Raw genomic sequence first — 17,019 nt, 5'->3', positions numbered from 1 at the left:
ACACTTTTTTCAGTGCCATTGTAACTTTGAACAGTCACTAAATGAATTATTGTAAATGGAGGACTACCTGTATGGATGAAACTAACGACCTTATCTTTAGGAATTTAAGGATAGATGTAAGTGTTTGCCAGGAATGAGGAAAGATGAGGTATGGGTATAAAAATGGGCAATGAAAAGCAAGGCTGTATGATTGGACTATGAGCCCAGATCAATGTGTTGTGAAGGATGGCACCCTTAGAATCTGTGTTGAAAAGTAGTAGATGGTATATACATTTCTGCATAAGCAGGGTTAAGGACCTTTGCAGGTGCAAAGGTTATAGCCGTGAAAGGGGCTGCAGAAAGTGGCATACACAATGAAAAAAATAAGACAAAACAGAGTTTACTTGCAAAATAATTCACTATATTTATAAATCCATTAACAAGAAAATTTCCATTAACAAGGAAAGGCTGGTTCCTGGATTCTGGGAATTGAAATCCATAGGTTGTAAGATTGCTATAACAGGAGTTGTCCACCTCTGTGTTAGAATGTGTCTGAAGAGATGACATTGTTTAGGGAACAGTCCATTTAGAGTCCATCATCTTTTTAAAAAGATTCCAAGTATACTTTGATTTAGGAATGGTTAATTCTCTTTACTGTCCCTCTCCAAAGAATCATGGAACTATTTAGTATCCTTTGATTGCCAGAATTTGTTTTCACACTTGAAAAATCTGTCTGGGATGTTTTCCCGCTTTGCTAAAAATGTATTGTTATCGTCAAACATTTGTCAATCTTCAGTTGGTTTTATAGGTTTTATCTCCAAATCTTTCTGGAAGACACAGCCTTTCTATTTTCTACATAGTTAAATATATTCAATATAATATTAACGCTGCATACAAATGCACCAGACCTGCTATGATCTGAGAGAGAAAAAAAGAGAGGAAAGATTCTTCCGTGAACAAAATAGGAACCAAAAACTTTACATTTATTAATTTTCCATCACAAAAAAACTGAAATTGGTAAATATAGCAATTAAAATAAAAATTGTCAGGGAGGAAGATAGAAATGTTTGCCCCCTTTGTGGTAAAGTATAATTTAGGCAAAGTTTTTAAAAAAACATAAAAGGAAGAGGTAAGCTTCGGATTTTCAGATCTGGCTTCTAATGGGATAATTCAACTTCATTAAATATTAGGAAAAGCAAGTTCCTTTTTGATCAGAGGAAGGACGCTGAAAGTTGTTAACTTCTAGGAGATATAAAGAAACTGTATTCACTCTGACCAATATAAATCTAGTGTAGATATACACAGTTTAAGAAGTTGGATATTTTAAGAAACTGGATAGTATCATTATCTTGCATGTCTCAAAGAAACAATTCATGCATATGTAGGTATAACTATCCTGTAGGTTTTAACTGTTTAAACCGGTTTTAGAAGATAAGTGCATTTAGTTTAGTAACAAGATCTACTCTGCAAAAAGGTTGTGCAGCATTGTGGCTGCTTTCTTCATTTGTTCTCATCCATGGCTCTGCTGCCAATGATTTTTATCTATACTAAGGAATCAATAATCCTACTAGGAAGGAAAAAAACAAGGCTTCATTGCTTTTCAGTTTGTAACAAATTCTTCCATCAAGCTGGTTTGGGCAGGTGAGCTGGCCAATTGAGAACTTACTAGCAGAAAATTAAATAGATTTTTTTTTTAAAAAAATCTATTTAAAAAACAAAAGAACAAATGCAGGAGATGACAAATAGATCTTCCAATGAAAGGCACTGGGGCTAACTTCCCTGTCAGGAAAAAAAAAAAGGCTGAATCCTTATAAAGGATGCCTAGGATACATCTCCTCTACCACAGAATTATATGGATCCAAAGGATGGCCAGATAAGAAGACTTTTCAAATAAAAAATAATAATAGGTCAGGCAATGTTTTGGGTTGTCTTTCCCTCACAGCCAAATGTTGAGGACCTGATGCAGTGTTTTTCCACCAAAAAAAGCAGGCCTGGTGCATAGACAATTTCATCAAGACGCCACCTTCTTCTGGGGAACGAGATGAATCAGAGCGAAAGTGTTTGTACCGATATCTGCACACTCGGGAAATTCTCTTCTGGATACCGGGGCTGTACATGGATCGAGCATCCGCCGATGTGCTGGAAATCCACCGCAAAAAGTCCGAACAGCAGGAAGAGGTCCATGGCCAGGGCCCATTCGCAATAGGCCGCCTCAGAATGCAGTTGCAGGAAAAACAGAGCAACCGCTGAAGTTGAAGAGTCAAGGCATCATAATTTCCAGCTAGTAGAGTCAAATTTACCATAGAGTGGGAGAGGGAGAGGTATATTCCAGGAATAGCTTGATGGGAAGTGGAGGAGGATGGTCTTTTGTGGGAAAACACAAAACGGTTTTCACAACTGTCTAGCAAAGCCACGGATAGGTAACGCATGGGTCGCCTATAACCCTCAGGCCCACTTTTGGGCTCCAAGATTATACAGGTAGTCCTCGACGTATGACCAAAATTCAGCCCAAAATTTCTGTTGCCAAGTGAGAAATTTGAATGTTTTGCTCCATTTTAAAATCTTTCTTGCCATGGTTGTTAATTGAATTAAATTAGTAACGCGGTTGTTAAGTGAATCTGGCTTTCCCGTTGATTTTGCTCGTCAGAATGTTGCAAAAGGTGATCATGTGACCCCCGGGACACTGCAACCATCATAAATATGAATCAATTGCCAAGCATCTGAATGTTGATCATGTGAACTTAGGGATGCCACAACGGTCATAAATGTGAAAAACATTCTTAAGTCCCTTTTTTTCAGTGCCGTTGTAACTTTGAAAGGTCAATAAATGAATGATGTAAGTCGAGGACTACCTGTACCACCAAAACCAGCAGCAAATTTTAGCAACCCAGTTCTTAGCACTTTCTGGGGAAATGTCCACGCATTTAAAAAAAAAAAAGAGTAAAAATATTTTTAAACCAGATTCATCCTCCTCCTCCTCCCTGAAAATCAGGGGCCCCAAATTTGGATCGCAGCCCTTACAAAGATGTCAACCATCACTATCCACAAAAGTCCTTCAAGGTGAAAACGTTTCAAAATGTTAAAGTATTCTTTTCACAGCTATAAGTTTGTTTATGTTGTTTAAACGAGCCAGAAATGACTGGATTCAGTTAACACTTCTGTAAAGCATCCCTACTACAATCCACAAGACCTGGAGTTCATGATTAAAAAGTAAACCATAATGTCAGTGGTGGGTTGCCAATTTTTTTACTACCGGTTCGGGCGCGCTCCCGCATGCGCAGAAGAATCTGGGTGGGTGGGCGGAGCCTCCCACTGCTGCTACTACTGGTTCGCCCGATCTGGGCCAAAACTGGGAGCAACCCACCTCTGCATAATGTGGATTGGTTGGTACTAAAGCAAGGTTGGTACTAAAGCAAGGCCAGATTACAATGAGAACCTATCTATTCCTTCAAAAAAAAATTAAACTCAATTGCATTTAGTTAGTCTAGTCAAATGAGCAAGACTTGCCCTTTTCCAGCTTCCCAAGGATAAATCTGCTAGTTCAAGGCAGAAATGATTTTGCTCATGGCCCTCTTGCGGCCGGAGGACAGGTCATTTGGCTAAATGGGAAAACAAATGTACAAGACTATGAGTTTAAGGGACACGTCAAGATCCTGGCAGGGTTACTTTCTTACACCAGCCCTGGGGAAAGTGTTTCCAGGCTTTTGATAAAAGAGTTTTCAACGCCATTTCCTAAAGATCTATGGAGATTCTTAGTCATCCAGGCCATGGTTATCCCAAAGGTGCTTTTTTCAAAAGGGAACCGGACTTCCTTTGTTTTTCCTTGAAGACATTTTGCTTCTCATCTGAGACCCAAAATGTCTTCAAGGAAAAACAAAGGAAGCCTGGTTCCCTTTTGAAAAAAGCACCTTTGGGACATTCCCTAAGGATCTGAAGACCTCTCTAATCTTGCAACACTCCCTAAAACATGTTTGGAGAAAATCTCATGAGGCTGGTCCCTCTTCCAAACCAACGGTGGGCTTTAAAAATTTCAGCAATGGGTTCTCTGCCTGGTTTCTGGGTAGCTGTGGACTAGTCGGCATCCTGTACCACAGCAGGGGAGCAGGGCGTTTTCTCTGAGAGGACGAAAACTGCCTCCCCCAGGCTCCAGGGGCTCTCTGGAGGCTGGAAACGGGCCAGTTTCCAGCCTTCTGGAACTTCCGGGAGGCCCATTTCCCACACTTCCCTGAGCCTCCGCATGGGTCCTGCACTTACCTGGCATCCAAAACAGGCCATGTGGGGACTCCTGGGAGGGGAGGGGCAGAGTGGGCAGGGATGGGATTTGGAGGTTCTCTGAACTGGCCATAACATTAGCTACGGGTTCTCCTGAACCCGGGCGAACCTGTAGCAGCCCACCCCTGTATCCAAATCAATCTTCGGGCAATAGTAATAAGGATTTTACCTCTCCTGACCCTTCATCCCTGAAGAATGCTATCTCCAGCTCCACCATCTCTTCCCCGACACCCCTATTCCAGAACTGTAATTCCTCCCCATCCACCGGCCCTCCCCTTTGCTCCAGCTGTACCAATCTCTTATTCAGGATACTGGAAATAAACAAGGCGGAACCACAAAAGCTCAGAAAGAACCGGAGTGGTACAATCCAGGATCCTCCATGTCTTGGTTTCACTTTGCGGGTCAGAAAAGCCTGGATCCAGAAGTAAAGGTTGCCAATCACAAAAGCCAAGAAGGCGCCTGTCACATGGACTTCCAGTTGGTTATATTGCTGCAAAAGAGGGTCACTCCATGTCTTTAGATGGTGAGAAATAACATAATAGGTAGAACATAATTATATGGATTGTGCAATCAAATAACAGGTAGTCCATGGTTTACAATGGAGCTTAAGATTTCTCTTATTAAGTGAGACATCTATTAAGTGAATTTTGCCCCCATTCTATGACCTTTCCCCCCCACAGTTGTTAAGTGAATCATTGCAGTTGTTAAGCTAGTAACACGGCTATTAAGTGAAGCTGGTTTCCTCATTGACTTTGCTTGCAGAAATGTCGCAAAATGTTGTCACATGACCCCGGGACACTGCAACGGTCATAAATATAAGTCAGTTACTAAGCATCTGGATTTTGTTCCCACGACCATGGGGATGCTGCGACAGTTGTGTGAAAAGTGGTCATGAGTCACTTTTTTCAGTGCTGTTGCAACTTTGAACAGTCACTAAATGAACTGTTGTAACTCGAGGACTACCTGTAGTATACATTAGAATAGTGTTGCTTCCCAGCTTCAGGTGCTAGAATTGTCCCAGAGGGAAAAACTCTTAATAGGTTTTAGTGCTAATTTAAATTAAAGATCTCTGTAATGAGAACCCATTTGGTGCAGTGGTTAAAGAGCTGGGTTAGAAACGGGGAGATTGTGAGTCCTTCTTAGGTGGGAAAGTTGGCTGAGTAACTTTGGGCCAGTCACACTCTCTCAGCCCAAGCCCCCCCATGGCATTATGATCATGGGAAGTATAGGACAAGGAATCCACCTTGACGTAGATAAAATAAAGGTGGGATAAAAAGGTGAATACATCCTTTCCTTTTTTGATGTGCCAGGGTGTTCACAGAAAAAATTGACAATAAGGTTATCTTATTTCATCTAATCTCTTAAATAAAAATAGTTTTTTCTCTTCTCAGAAGTGACTCTTGCACTGGGCAGGAGAATGGTGCTGTTGTACAGGCATTCCATGAGTTACAACCATCCAATCAATCAATCAATTCAGTTTATTACTGTCATAGACCAGAGATCAGAACAAATAAAAATACTCAGTGAATATCCAATTAAAAATTCTAGAATAAAATAACAGATTATATATATATATATATAATCCAGCATACCTCTGGAACGCCTCAATCAATTTCAACCAAACTTGGTACACAGATGACTTACTCTCTGGAAAAAAAATACTCTGGGGGTAAGACACCCCTAACATCCTGTGTTCTGTTATGATACCGCCTGTTGTGCCTTAAAATGGCTTCTACTGTACTGCTGTAAAATGACTTCTACTGTACTGCTGTAAAATGACTTCTACTGTACAGCACAGTGGAGTTGCCATGGTAACGGCTTCAATGTACTACACAAGGGGACTCCCTCTGGTAAGGGGGAAAATCCAACATCAGAAATTATGTTTGGTCCAGACATTTCCCCCCTATAAATAAATACCTGGGCAACGCGGTATCAGCTAGTCTATGATAAAATCCAGTCTGTCAATTACACATGATCTAACTATACTAAAATTACAATCCATAAACTGTGAATTATAACCATTCATTTAGTGACTGTTTTAAATTACAACAGCACTGTTGCAAAAAGTTACAACTAATCTTCAAATTTACAACCACTGCAGCATCCCCACAGTTACATGATCAAAATTTGGGCATTTGGCAACTGGCATATATTTACCCTGGTTACAGTGTCCCATGGTCACACAATCTCTATTGCTTCTGATATGCAAAATCAATGAGGCAAGCCGGATTCCAATGATTCACTTAACAACTGCAGTGATCACTTAACAGCCATGGCAAAGAAGATCATGAAATCAACCACAACTCACTTAACTTGCTTAGCAATGGAAATTCTGGTCACAACTGTGGTCGTAAGTTGAGGACTGCCTATAGTTTGTCAGCCCCTATCCCAAGTATCATGGTGGAGTCCAAGTGGAAAACAACCATGTGAATGGGGGAGGGATGCTAATTGATGCTACTTCTTATGCTCTGTAACCAGTTGCATAGTTTCCAGAACAATAGCAAGAGAACTTAGACCAGTGATGGTGAACCTTTTTTGGCTCATGTGCCATAAGTGGGGGGAGCGCAGGGGGGTCATGTGCAGTCGTGCCACACCCATAATGCAATGCGCGACCCCCCAGTGTGCATGTGCGCACTACAGGTGCAACCCCCCATTTTTGCATGCTTTTTTCACCCTCCCCAGGCTCCAGAGGCTTTATAGGAGCATGGGGAGGGCGAAAACAGCCTCCCCCTCCACCCAGGAAGCCCTCCGGAGGCTTCAGGGACCTTCAGGAGGCTTCCCTGAAGCCTTCGGAGCGCTCAAAACGACCGTCCAAGCAAACTGGAAGTCACTTCCGGTTTGCTGGGAGGGTCATTTTAAGTGTTCCGAAGGCTTCAGGGACCATCAAGAGGCTTCCCGGAAGCCTTCGGAGCGCTCAAAACAACCCTCCGAGCAAACCGGAAGTGCGTTCCCGAACTTCCAGTTTGCCCATAGGGCCGGTTTTTGCGCTCCGGAGGCTTCAGGGAAGCTCATGAAGCCTCTGGAGGGCCTCCGGGGGGAGCAGGGGGGACTCCTTTCACCCTCCCCAGGCTCCTATAAAGCCTCTGAAGCCTGGGGGGGGGGGCGAAAAATGTCTTTAAAAAAGGGTGAACTCAGCTGCCAGCAGGCGCATGCGCGCTGGCCAGCTAACAAATAGCTCAGCGTGCTACCTGTGGCACGCATGGCATAGGTTCGCCATCACTGACTTAGACTTATATCCTGCTTCACAGTGCTTTACAGCCCTCTCTAAGTGGTTTAGAGTCAGCAACCAACTTCTTGCATCCTGCAACTGCTGTTGCTTTCCATTTCCCCCCCCCCCCAAAATTTGGGTCTTCGTTTTACTGATCTCGAAAGGCCGAGTCAAGCTTTAGCTGTTCAAGATTGAACTCCTGGCAGTGGACAGAGGCAGCCTGCAATATTGCATTCTAACCACCAGGGCCTTGAATTAAGGCGGAAGGATTTTTTTAGGTTTATGCGATAGTGTTGAAGAACCCTGACTTTCTGTCTATGGAGATTCTGTCTATGATATCTGCCTAGATTTCTATCTATGGAGATTCCTTGACTTTCTCTTCGCCCTGCTTACATTTCAGTGGCAGCTTACCTGGAAATTCCCCACTAAGGATGCACCAAAGGCACAAAGTAGGCCTAAAATAAGTCCAAGTAGATTCAGACGGGAATGATAGCCATAATCTCGGACTTGTCTGTACTTTAGAAAGCAGACCACCATACCTGAAAATAACAGTGGGATAAGATTGCTATCATTTTTGTTTGTCAGATAGATTTATAGCTTAATATGCAGATCCATTGTTGTTAGACACATCCCCAAAATAATCTGCTGCTCTTTACATAGGTCAGCATAAACCCCTTTCTTCCTTCCTTCCATCCATCCTTCCTTCCTTCCTTCTTTCCTTCCTTCCTTCCTTTCACAATGGTGAATGACCCACATTCCTTGAAAGACAGCAGAGAAGAAGTAATTGCAATGGTGATTGAACAGATCATGCTGATTGGTTCAGACGTTATGCCAAGCCATGGTTTCTTTCATTCATTGAAAAAAAAATCACCTTTGTTTGGTTTGTTCGATACTTAAGCATGTTGAAAAACTCACTCAAGAAACACCAACAAATGGAAATAGTGCCTCTTGTAGACAATATAGTAGAACTGTGCATAGTTTAACAAAGCAGAAATGCAGGAGTCAGAAAGCATCTTTTCTGAGTAACAATTTGTGTTAAAAGGCATAAACTTGCCAGAGCTGAAGTTGAGCTAATGCCTTTTGATTACATTTGTTATTCAAAAAAGGTGATGCCAAACTTTTGATTTTTTTAAACATGGAAATAATTTGCTGAGCATTTTATTATTTCAAAGCTAGTATAGTATAGTATAGTACAGCAGTGTTCCAATATCTCAGGGGTTGCCACAAAGAAGAGGGAGTCAAACTATTCTCCAAGGCACCTGAGGGTAGAACAGGAAGCAATGGGTGGAAACTAATCAAAGAGAGAAGCAACCTAGAACTGAGGAGAAATTTCCTGACAGTTAGAACAATTAATCAGTGGAACATCTTGCCTCCAGAATTTGTGAATGCCCCAACACTGGAAGTCTTTAAGAAGATGTTGGATAGCCGTTTGTCTGAAATGGTATAGCGTTTCCTGCCTAGGCAGGGGGTTGGACTAGAAGACCTCCAAGGTCCCTTCCAACTCTACTATTGTATTGTATTGTATTGTATTGTATTGTAGAGTAGAGTAGAGTAGAGTAGAGCAGAGCAGAGCAGAGCAGAGCAGAGCAGGAGATAGAGGGACCTTAGAGGTCTTCTAGTCCAGCCCCCTACTCAAGCAGGAGAACATATACCATTTCAGATAAGTGACTGTCTAGTCTCTTCTTAAAAACCTCCAGTAATGGAGTACCCACGGTGTCTGAAGGCAAGCTGTTCCACTGGTTAATTGTTTTCACTATTAGGAAGTTTCTCCTTAATTCCAGGTTGCTTCTCTCTTTGATTAGTTTCCTGTCCTCTGGTGCTTTGTAGAATAATTTGACTCCCCCTCTTCTTTGTGGCAACCCATTAAAGGTAAAGGTTCCCCTCACATATATGCGCTAGTCATTCCTGACTCTAGGGGGCGGTGCTCATCTCCATGTCAAAGCCAAAGAGCCAGCGCAGTCTGAAGACATCTCCGTGCTCTTTTGGCCAGCATGACTAAACGCCAAAAGCGTATGGAACGCTGTTACCTTCCCACCCATTAAGTTATGTTAAATCCCTGGTTGCATCCAAGACCAAGAATCCCAAAGTTACATAGATATTATGTAAAGTGTTCATCAAGGACAATTTACATATGCCTACATCTATGCGATGGCTCAGTGGCCTAGATGCTGAGCTTGTTGATCAGAAAGGTCGGCAGTTCACCGTTTCAAATCCCTAGTGCCACATAATAGAGTGAGCTCCCATTACTTGTCCCAGCTTCTGCCAACCTAGCAGTTCGAAAGCACGTAGAAAATGCATGTAGAAAAAATAGGAACCACATTTGGTGGGAAGGTGTCACCGTTCTGTGCGCCTTCAGTGTTTAGTCATGCTGGCCCCATGACCACGGAGACATCTTTGGACAGCGCTGGCTCTTTGGCTTTGAAACAGAGATGACTACTGACCCCTAGAGTTGGGAATGACCAGCACATATGTGCAAGGGGAATCTTTATCTTTATATCTATAGAGATTCCAGGGGAGAATTACTTTATAATTACAAGATAAGAAAGGAGACTGGAGAACTAGTCACAGTCTGAGGGGGCTACAGTAATTTTCTTTGAAATGCAACAATGTAGCTTTGATATAAGAAAAGTGCCAAGACTAATTGTTATTCTAACAAGCTGACCTTGTACTCAACTGCAGAAAGAGGAAAGATAAGGAAAGAGTCATTTGAATTTGCTGCCTTTCACTAAAGACATACCAGTACATTCTACTGGCATTAACACTTCACTGGAAACATTGGCCCAACTAAAATGCTACAATTAACTGAGCCAAAGAACACATTAATCAACCATAGCTCTGGATTCCCCCAACATAATAAGCCCTAACTTTGTGAAAAGCTTGAGGATTGTGTAACACATTTTGGTATTCTAAAATCATTGATTGTTTCTTTAAAAAAGGAGCTCTACAGAAGAAATAGATATGGGGAAAAAAACAGTTTTAACAAGTCACCCTGGCTTCTTCCGAAAGAGGTGAGAGAGGTGATCAAGATTCCCATACTCAGGAGTATCCATTGCAAGAAAGGGCAGATTAAGCCTGCTTAATTAATTGATTGTTGTATTAAGATATTAACTACATGGTATTATAGCAGTTTACAGTATGAGGAATAGGTGGAGAGAAATACCTTACCTAAAAAGGCTCCTAGATTAAGAATTTGTCCAAACACGCAACTCTGGGGTGGATAAGCACCGCATGTGCTGAGAAACGAGAAATTAGGAAATTTCACATAACTAGGTGCAATTTTAGAATCTGTTCCCCTCGTTGCTTCAACGTCCCATCCCAAGATGTTATATTCAAAGAGGCCAAAGACTGCCTTCTCCAGGCTTGTGCTTAGGTTGTATTAGATTATAATTCTAATTAATTTTATTATTTACTCCTGCAGCAAAGTTTTTTTTTAAAAACCAATACTTTATTTTTCTAATATATATATTTGTTTTAAGGAATGTTTTCTGTGTAAAAGAAAGTCGGCACAGTCTATAGCTTGGGCCAAGGGTCTCCAAATTCAGCAACTTTAAGACTTATAGACTTCAACTCTCAGAATTCCACAGCCAGTCATACTGGCTGAGGAATTCTGGGAGTTTTAAGTCCTCAAGTCTTAACATTGCAATTTTGGAACCCCTGGCTTAGGCTAGGCAGATAAATACCCTCTTTTATCTGATGGTCCTGTTTGCCCTCCCTCTCTCCTGCATCTTTTGAAAGGTAGATAGTTTCTACTCCACCTTTGCAATTTTCCCAAGATCAAACGTAAAAGTCAATTACATTTAGTCTAGATTTGCCAGATTCTTAAGCAAATTTGGATGAGCAAGGTGATTAACATAGATGTCATATCTCAACTGGCATGTGATTTATTGACACACATTAACAATAAAGTACAGGCAGGGCCGGATTTAGATGAAAAGAGGCCCTAGGCTATTCCATTTATGGGGCCCTTTCACCTCCCATTTTTAAGTTTGTAAATTACATGAGAGATAATAAAATACATCATTACTGTGATATATATCAATATATTAAATGAAACATGTTGTAATTGGTACTAACCTTTATAAAAAATGTGGCACGGATAATAAATAAAAATAAAAGCCCCCTCTTGATCTTGAGGCCCTAGGCTGAAGCCTAGTTAGCCTATAGGAAAATCCGGCCCTGAGTACAGGTAGCTCTCGGCCTCCCAAAAAACATTTGTTCAGTGACTGTTTGAAGTTACAACAGCACTGAAAAAAGGGATTTATGAGCAGTTCTCAACTTATTACCATCACAGTATCCCCATGGTCATGTGATCAAAATTCAGCCGCTTGGCAACTGCATTAAAACATCAATAAGGGTTGTAAAATCTTAGGCTCATGTAATCACCATTTGCCACCTTGCCAGACATCTGAACAAGCAATGCAATAGGGGAAGCCAGATTTGCTTAACGACTGCATTATTTGCTTCAATGCAGTTATTTGCTTAACTGTGGCAACAAAGGTTGCAAAATTGAGTATGGCTTACAAAACAATTACAGTACTTAGCAATGGAAATTTTGATCTCCAGTATCCATAAGTTGAGGATGATCTGTATTGTTTTCTACTTAGAGACAAAACCCTTCTTCCACCTACCCAAAGCCCTTTCTTATCTGTCCATTTTAACCTAAATCCTCAGTTTTTTGCTTGCTTACATTTTTACCCTTTTTGATTTAGGACAGCTATCCTGAGTCATGGCAACTTCCAAGTATGTGGACTTCAACTCCCAGAATTCCACAGCCAGGCATGGCCACTGAAGAGAATTCTGGGAGCTGAAATTCCTACCAGAAATTGCTAAGATTGGGAAACACTATTTTAAATCATTAAGTGACAAAAATATAAGTAGGGGAACAACTTGGAGAGGCTGTTCTATAAAACAGGGTCAACTACAAAAGAAAAAAAAAAGCCTTCACCTCTACCAGGGATAACTTGGCCTTTATGAATTAGAGGAGAACAGGATCAGAACAGAAGAAGATTCTGTGGAAAATTGTGGGTTGGTGACATAACCTCTTCCACCTGCCCCACAAAAATACCTGAATTTGGATTCCCCTCCCCCTTACCTGATATATGGAAACACTTCTGTGACGTTGACGGAGCCATTTGTAACTGCCATGGCAAATCTAAAGAAATGGAAACCTGGTAAGACAACTAGAACAATCTTATCAAAACCTAGCTTGTTATTCCTAGTTAACTTAGACAATATATTGCAGGCACATTTGGGTGAGTAAAAATAGACAAGCGATGGGTGTGACATCCCCATGGAAGGCCCGTTATCCTTAACATGCACTTACTAAAGTAGGCAGGTTTTTTTTGTGATGCCATCTTCATGTCCTTTTTCCCACTACATGTTTCTGGTTCATAAAGCACATTACAGCTGTGCATACCTTAGTAGTGTGTTTTGGACTGTGCGTGAACAGAGCAGCTTGTTCCACATGGAACTTTGTCCCACCATTAAAGTTACCATTTTTTCCCACACTCGTGCAAAGAACAAAACAAAAAAAGTCCCAGGTAATGATGAATACAGTAGCAGAGAAATTTTCTGTCTGAATGAAATCCAAGTACATTTCTTCAGTTTTTCTTCAGCTACAGATAGTCCCCAACTTACAACTATTTGTTTAGTGCCTGTTTGAATTTAGAACAGCACTGAAAAAAGTGACATATGACATTTTTCACATGACTGTTGCAACATTCCCATGGTCACATGATCAAAATTTGGATGCTTTTGGCAACTGGTTCGTATTTATGATGGTTTCAGTGTCCCGGGTCATGTGATCATCTTTTGTGACCTTCTGACAAGCAAAGTCCATGAAGAAGCCAAATTCACTTGACAACTGTAATACTAACTTAACAACTGCAGTGATTCACTTAACAACCATGGCAAGAAAGGTCGTAAGATGGGGTATATTTCACTTAAAAACTATCTTGCTTAGCAATAGATATGTTGGGCTCAATTGTGGTCAAAGATTACCTGTATATAATACAGATCATCCAGCATTTCCCCCAGCAATGGTTTCTCAAATATATTTATTTTTTAATATAAACCAGCTTTTTCTAATTTGAAGCCCTCCAAAAATCAAGGTTTGATGGGATTTCTAAGAATGGAGATAAATATCTGGAGTCCATATGTTAATATTAATCTACCAGATGAGCTACCAAGGAGAAGGACAAGAACTTGTCACATAGCCAACATTATACGGAAGACATTTTGACTCAGCATAATTTGCAAACCTTGTTACTTCAAATATCTGTGATTATTAAAGGCAGCACAATTTGGGGTTCAAGCTGTAGCTCTGCCAGTGACTCCTTAACAATTGAAGCCTATTTAAAACTTTTGCCATTTTTTGAAGTGCTAGAGGAACTGCACTGCCAAACAGATGTAACAATTCCCACTGAATTACACAAGTAAGCCAGTTTACTCCACTTATAGAGCATTTTAACAGAAAGATTCTTTGTGGAAAGATGATCAAACTGCCTAATTAAAGATTAAAAGTAAGCCCTATTTTGTACCATTAAAACATTACAACTGAATAGGCTAAGGCAAGCCCCTGCTTGCTTTTCTTTGTTAACACGTACATCTTATTAAGCAACATATTAAGCATCATATTGTTCCTTCAACAAAGGAAATTAACAGGAAACCTACTTAGAATGGCCCCGATCAAACTATTGTAATAGTTAAAAAAGAACGGGAGGTAGCAGATTTAATTATATGTTAGATATACCTTATTTCAGAGAGGCAAAAGGTCTCTCCTATAATAATATGTCAGATCTTTTATAAGAATCCATTTTCCTAGACCCCAGAGAAAGAACAAAGATTCCCATCCATTGCTATAAAAACTTTTCTGCCGAAGTATGTCTCTCTTAGTAAACCAGACCAGGTGAGCTAATTCCACTTCATTCTACAGCAACTTTGACGGAATCTTGCAAGTCTAAAGATACAATTCTCCCCTTTATTAGAGCCCAAGAAACTAGAGAGGGTCTCTTTTCAGCTCTTGCCTCACCTACTATTCAACTGTGGCAGTGGTGGGTTGCCAATTTTTTTTACTACCAGTTCACCTGCGCTCGCACACAATGCTTTTGCGCATGCACAGAAGCATCTGGGCAGAGCCTCCCACCACCGCTACTACCGGTTCCCCCAATCTGGGCTGAACTGGGAGCAACCCACCTCTGAACTGTGGGCTATGCTCTCTCCTATCTGACCATACTTGGCAACATGTCCTCACGTAGTTCCCCACAATTTTCCTCATGAGGCATGAGTCCAGGAAGTCAGTTGGACTTTTCTGCTACCTCTGAGCTTCCCATCCCCACTCCCAACACAAAATTTAATTTGTGCTTCCCTTCCAGGTACATGCCTGAGCCTCAACCTATTTGCCCCACCATGCATTTATTACTCACACAACCCAGAAGCCACAAATGCCCACTGCAGCCAGGAACACAGGAAGCACAGGCCAAAGCAACATGGTGAAATTGTACCTGAAAGCATTAAAAAAAACAAAAAAAAAAACAAACAAACATGAGAAGACCATTAACTGTGGCCTCAAATTCCAGGAATCACGATTTGAGGGGGAACAAAATAGGAGCAACCAGACAAGAGCCTGGGACATAAGACCATATCCCCCAATTCTATGGACCTGGATAATAAACATTAGATAAAATAATTACGAGCCAGTTTTCCTCCGATTCTTAATTGAGTTCATTGAGAAGATGGTTTCCTGAGCCTTCTACGTCCTCAGCCCTCTGCAAAAGCCTTCTGACTTGCAAGTGGATGCCACGAGATTTAAAGAGGGAAAGCAGGGAGGTTTAAATCTCTAGTTACAAGTATATGGGTAAAGGTTTAAGGCCATTCCTCTGGCTCAACAGCCAACCAGCAAGGGCAGGCTCCTGCCAAGAATGAAAACAAATTTTTTTTTCCTCCTCATATCTAGGGACCATGAAAAATTGCGCTGAAATCGAGGTATACTAACTGGGAACTGGCACAGTTCTGCTTACTATGCTGTTAGACAACATGCAAAGGTGTCCCGTTAGGGGCTTGAGAACAGATAATGGGAAAATTGGATACTATACTTGATTAGCCCAAAAATGCAGAAGGAATCAAGAGATTCTCGGCTTGGTTTCTTGTTTGAAACTTTGGACTTAAGGAGTATGGAGAATTTCCTTACCCTGGAATTATCTTTGCTGTAGTGTTCAAGGTTTTTTTTCCCTCCCTGTTCAGGATCACAAATCTCTCACAGAAGGAATGAAAGTATGCCAGCGTGTTTTCTAATCACACACCCAACACTGGGCTACTCAGTTGGGGCAAAGGGCACTGACAGTGATATCAATTTGAGACTTTTGTCCCAGCGAAAACTTCATTATGTATGTAACTGACAACAAAAGCAAAATGTATATATACTATATCAAGCCCTGATGCTCCTTTAAGAATAGCTTCATTTATTTTTTCAGGAGGGACCTTCTCTGTACTGGTAGATTCTAGATAAACTGGAGCAAATCCTACAGGCCTCAGTCAATATGGTCACTAGCTATGGATCCTAAGGATTTGGGAATTAAAATCAAGACTTTTTAGAAGACTCTTCTGTTGGGGGATCTATGAGAACCCAGATTCTTGTAGAATGAATTAATTTTGCATGAAGGCATTTCAGCAGCCAACCAGAGAAAATCAAAAGAAATGAAGTAAAAATATAGATTAAAAAACAAGCCCTACATAATTTCACAGGGAAGAAGTTCGGTAACTTAATAGATTTAACATCCTCATTCATTGCAATTGTTGAGCTTCTAGCACAGGTGTTTAGAATCTGGGAACTATACTAGAGGACTTAAGCAATCATGGTCCCACAATGCAATCTTAAAGGGCAGCAGAGATGAAAACCAGCCACGATTCATTTCCATTTGCTTCATTGTGTGTAATCTACTTTTTGGTTGTGTAGCCCTCCCAAAGCCTGGGAATCTGCCTCTTTGGGAGAAAGTAGTATTCTGTTAGCAGGTTTGCTAAAACTCTGGGTTTTTCCACTATTCTTGACAAATGACTATTATTTATATCTTGAAGAGGTGAAAGGTGAAATGCATTCAAATAAACAGGAAGGGAAGGATTTGTCTCTAAGTCACCGAATCCCAATTCCATCTACAGCTTCCCTAACCTGGTTCCTAGTAAGTGCCTTGGATCACAATTCTCATTGTCCTTGGTAGCAGAATGGACAACCTGTGGATTGAAGATGATGGGCATAGTACTTAAGTCAAAGGAGGCAAGAATGCACCAAAATGGAGAAGGCTGCTTTTAGTCCAACCTCTTCTCACCAATACCCAAAGAGATATTTGACTTAGCAACATTACTCCCTTTCCATAGTGGTAAAATTGTGTTCTGGGGGCTAACTGATTTTTTATTTATTTATTTATGTTTGTCACTCATGTACAAGATAACAGGAATAAGAATAAACATGAATAAGAACACAGGAAATGGGTACAAATAGATGGTAATAGTAGGACAGGGACGTCAGGCACGCTGGTGCGCTTATGCACGCCCCTTACAGACCTCTT

The 17,019-nt window shown here is 41.0% G+C and overlaps 1 protein-coding gene across 3 annotated transcripts; it reads right to left on the bottom strand.

The window, feature by feature from the left end:
* Nucleotides 1-378: 378 nt before the first annotated feature.
* On the bottom strand, nt 379-15,360 carry TMEM150B (transmembrane protein 150B). 3 transcript variants are annotated; one of them, XM_081971350.1, is made up of 7 exons: nt 15,151-15,360; nt 14,884-14,961; nt 12,552-12,611; nt 10,625-10,692; nt 7,871-7,998; nt 4,564-4,765; nt 379-2,225 (listed from the first exon to the last, which is right to left on the bottom strand). In XM_081971350.1, exons 1-7 carry the CDS (start codon nt 15,183-15,185, stop codon nt 2,026-2,028), a joined length of 771 nt encoding a protein of 256 aa, XP_081827476.1. In that variant the 5' UTR covers nt 15,186-15,360; the 3' UTR covers nt 379-2,025. The 3 variants fall into 3 exon arrangements, with proteins under 3 accessions (XP_081827476.1, XP_081827477.1, XP_081827478.1); XM_081971351.1 differs by having other exon boundaries at nt 4,564-4,741; nt 15,151-15,356; XM_081971352.1 differs by lacking the exons at nt 14,884-14,961; nt 15,151-15,360 and adding an exon at nt 14,654-14,785.
* Between the last annotated feature and the right edge of the window lie 1,659 nt (nt 15,361-17,019).

Source organism: Natrix helvetica (genome assembly GCF_964273705.1).
Source record: "Natrix helvetica genome assembly, chromosome: Z".
NCBI classification, from domain to species: Eukaryota; Metazoa; Chordata; class Lepidosauria; order Squamata; family Natricidae; genus Natrix; species Natrix helvetica.
This window is presented reverse-complemented; position numbering and strand designations above follow the sequence as displayed.

What these genes read in the sequence shown, in the direction of transcription:
- TMEM150B (XM_081971350.1), bottom strand. Translation starts at nt 15,185, where the DNA reads ATGAACTCAATTAAGAATCGGAGGAAAACTGGCTC. An exon ending in GAAGTGTTTCCATATATCAG is followed by an intron (nt 10,693 to 12,551) that starts GTAAGGGGGAGG and finishes CTCGTTTCTCAG; the next exon opens with CACATGCGGTGCTTATCCAC. An exon ending in CCTTAGTGGGGAATTTCCAG is followed by an intron (nt 4,766 to 7,870) that starts GTAAGCTGCCAC and finishes CACCATCTAAAG; the next exon opens with ACATGGAGTGACCCTCTTTT.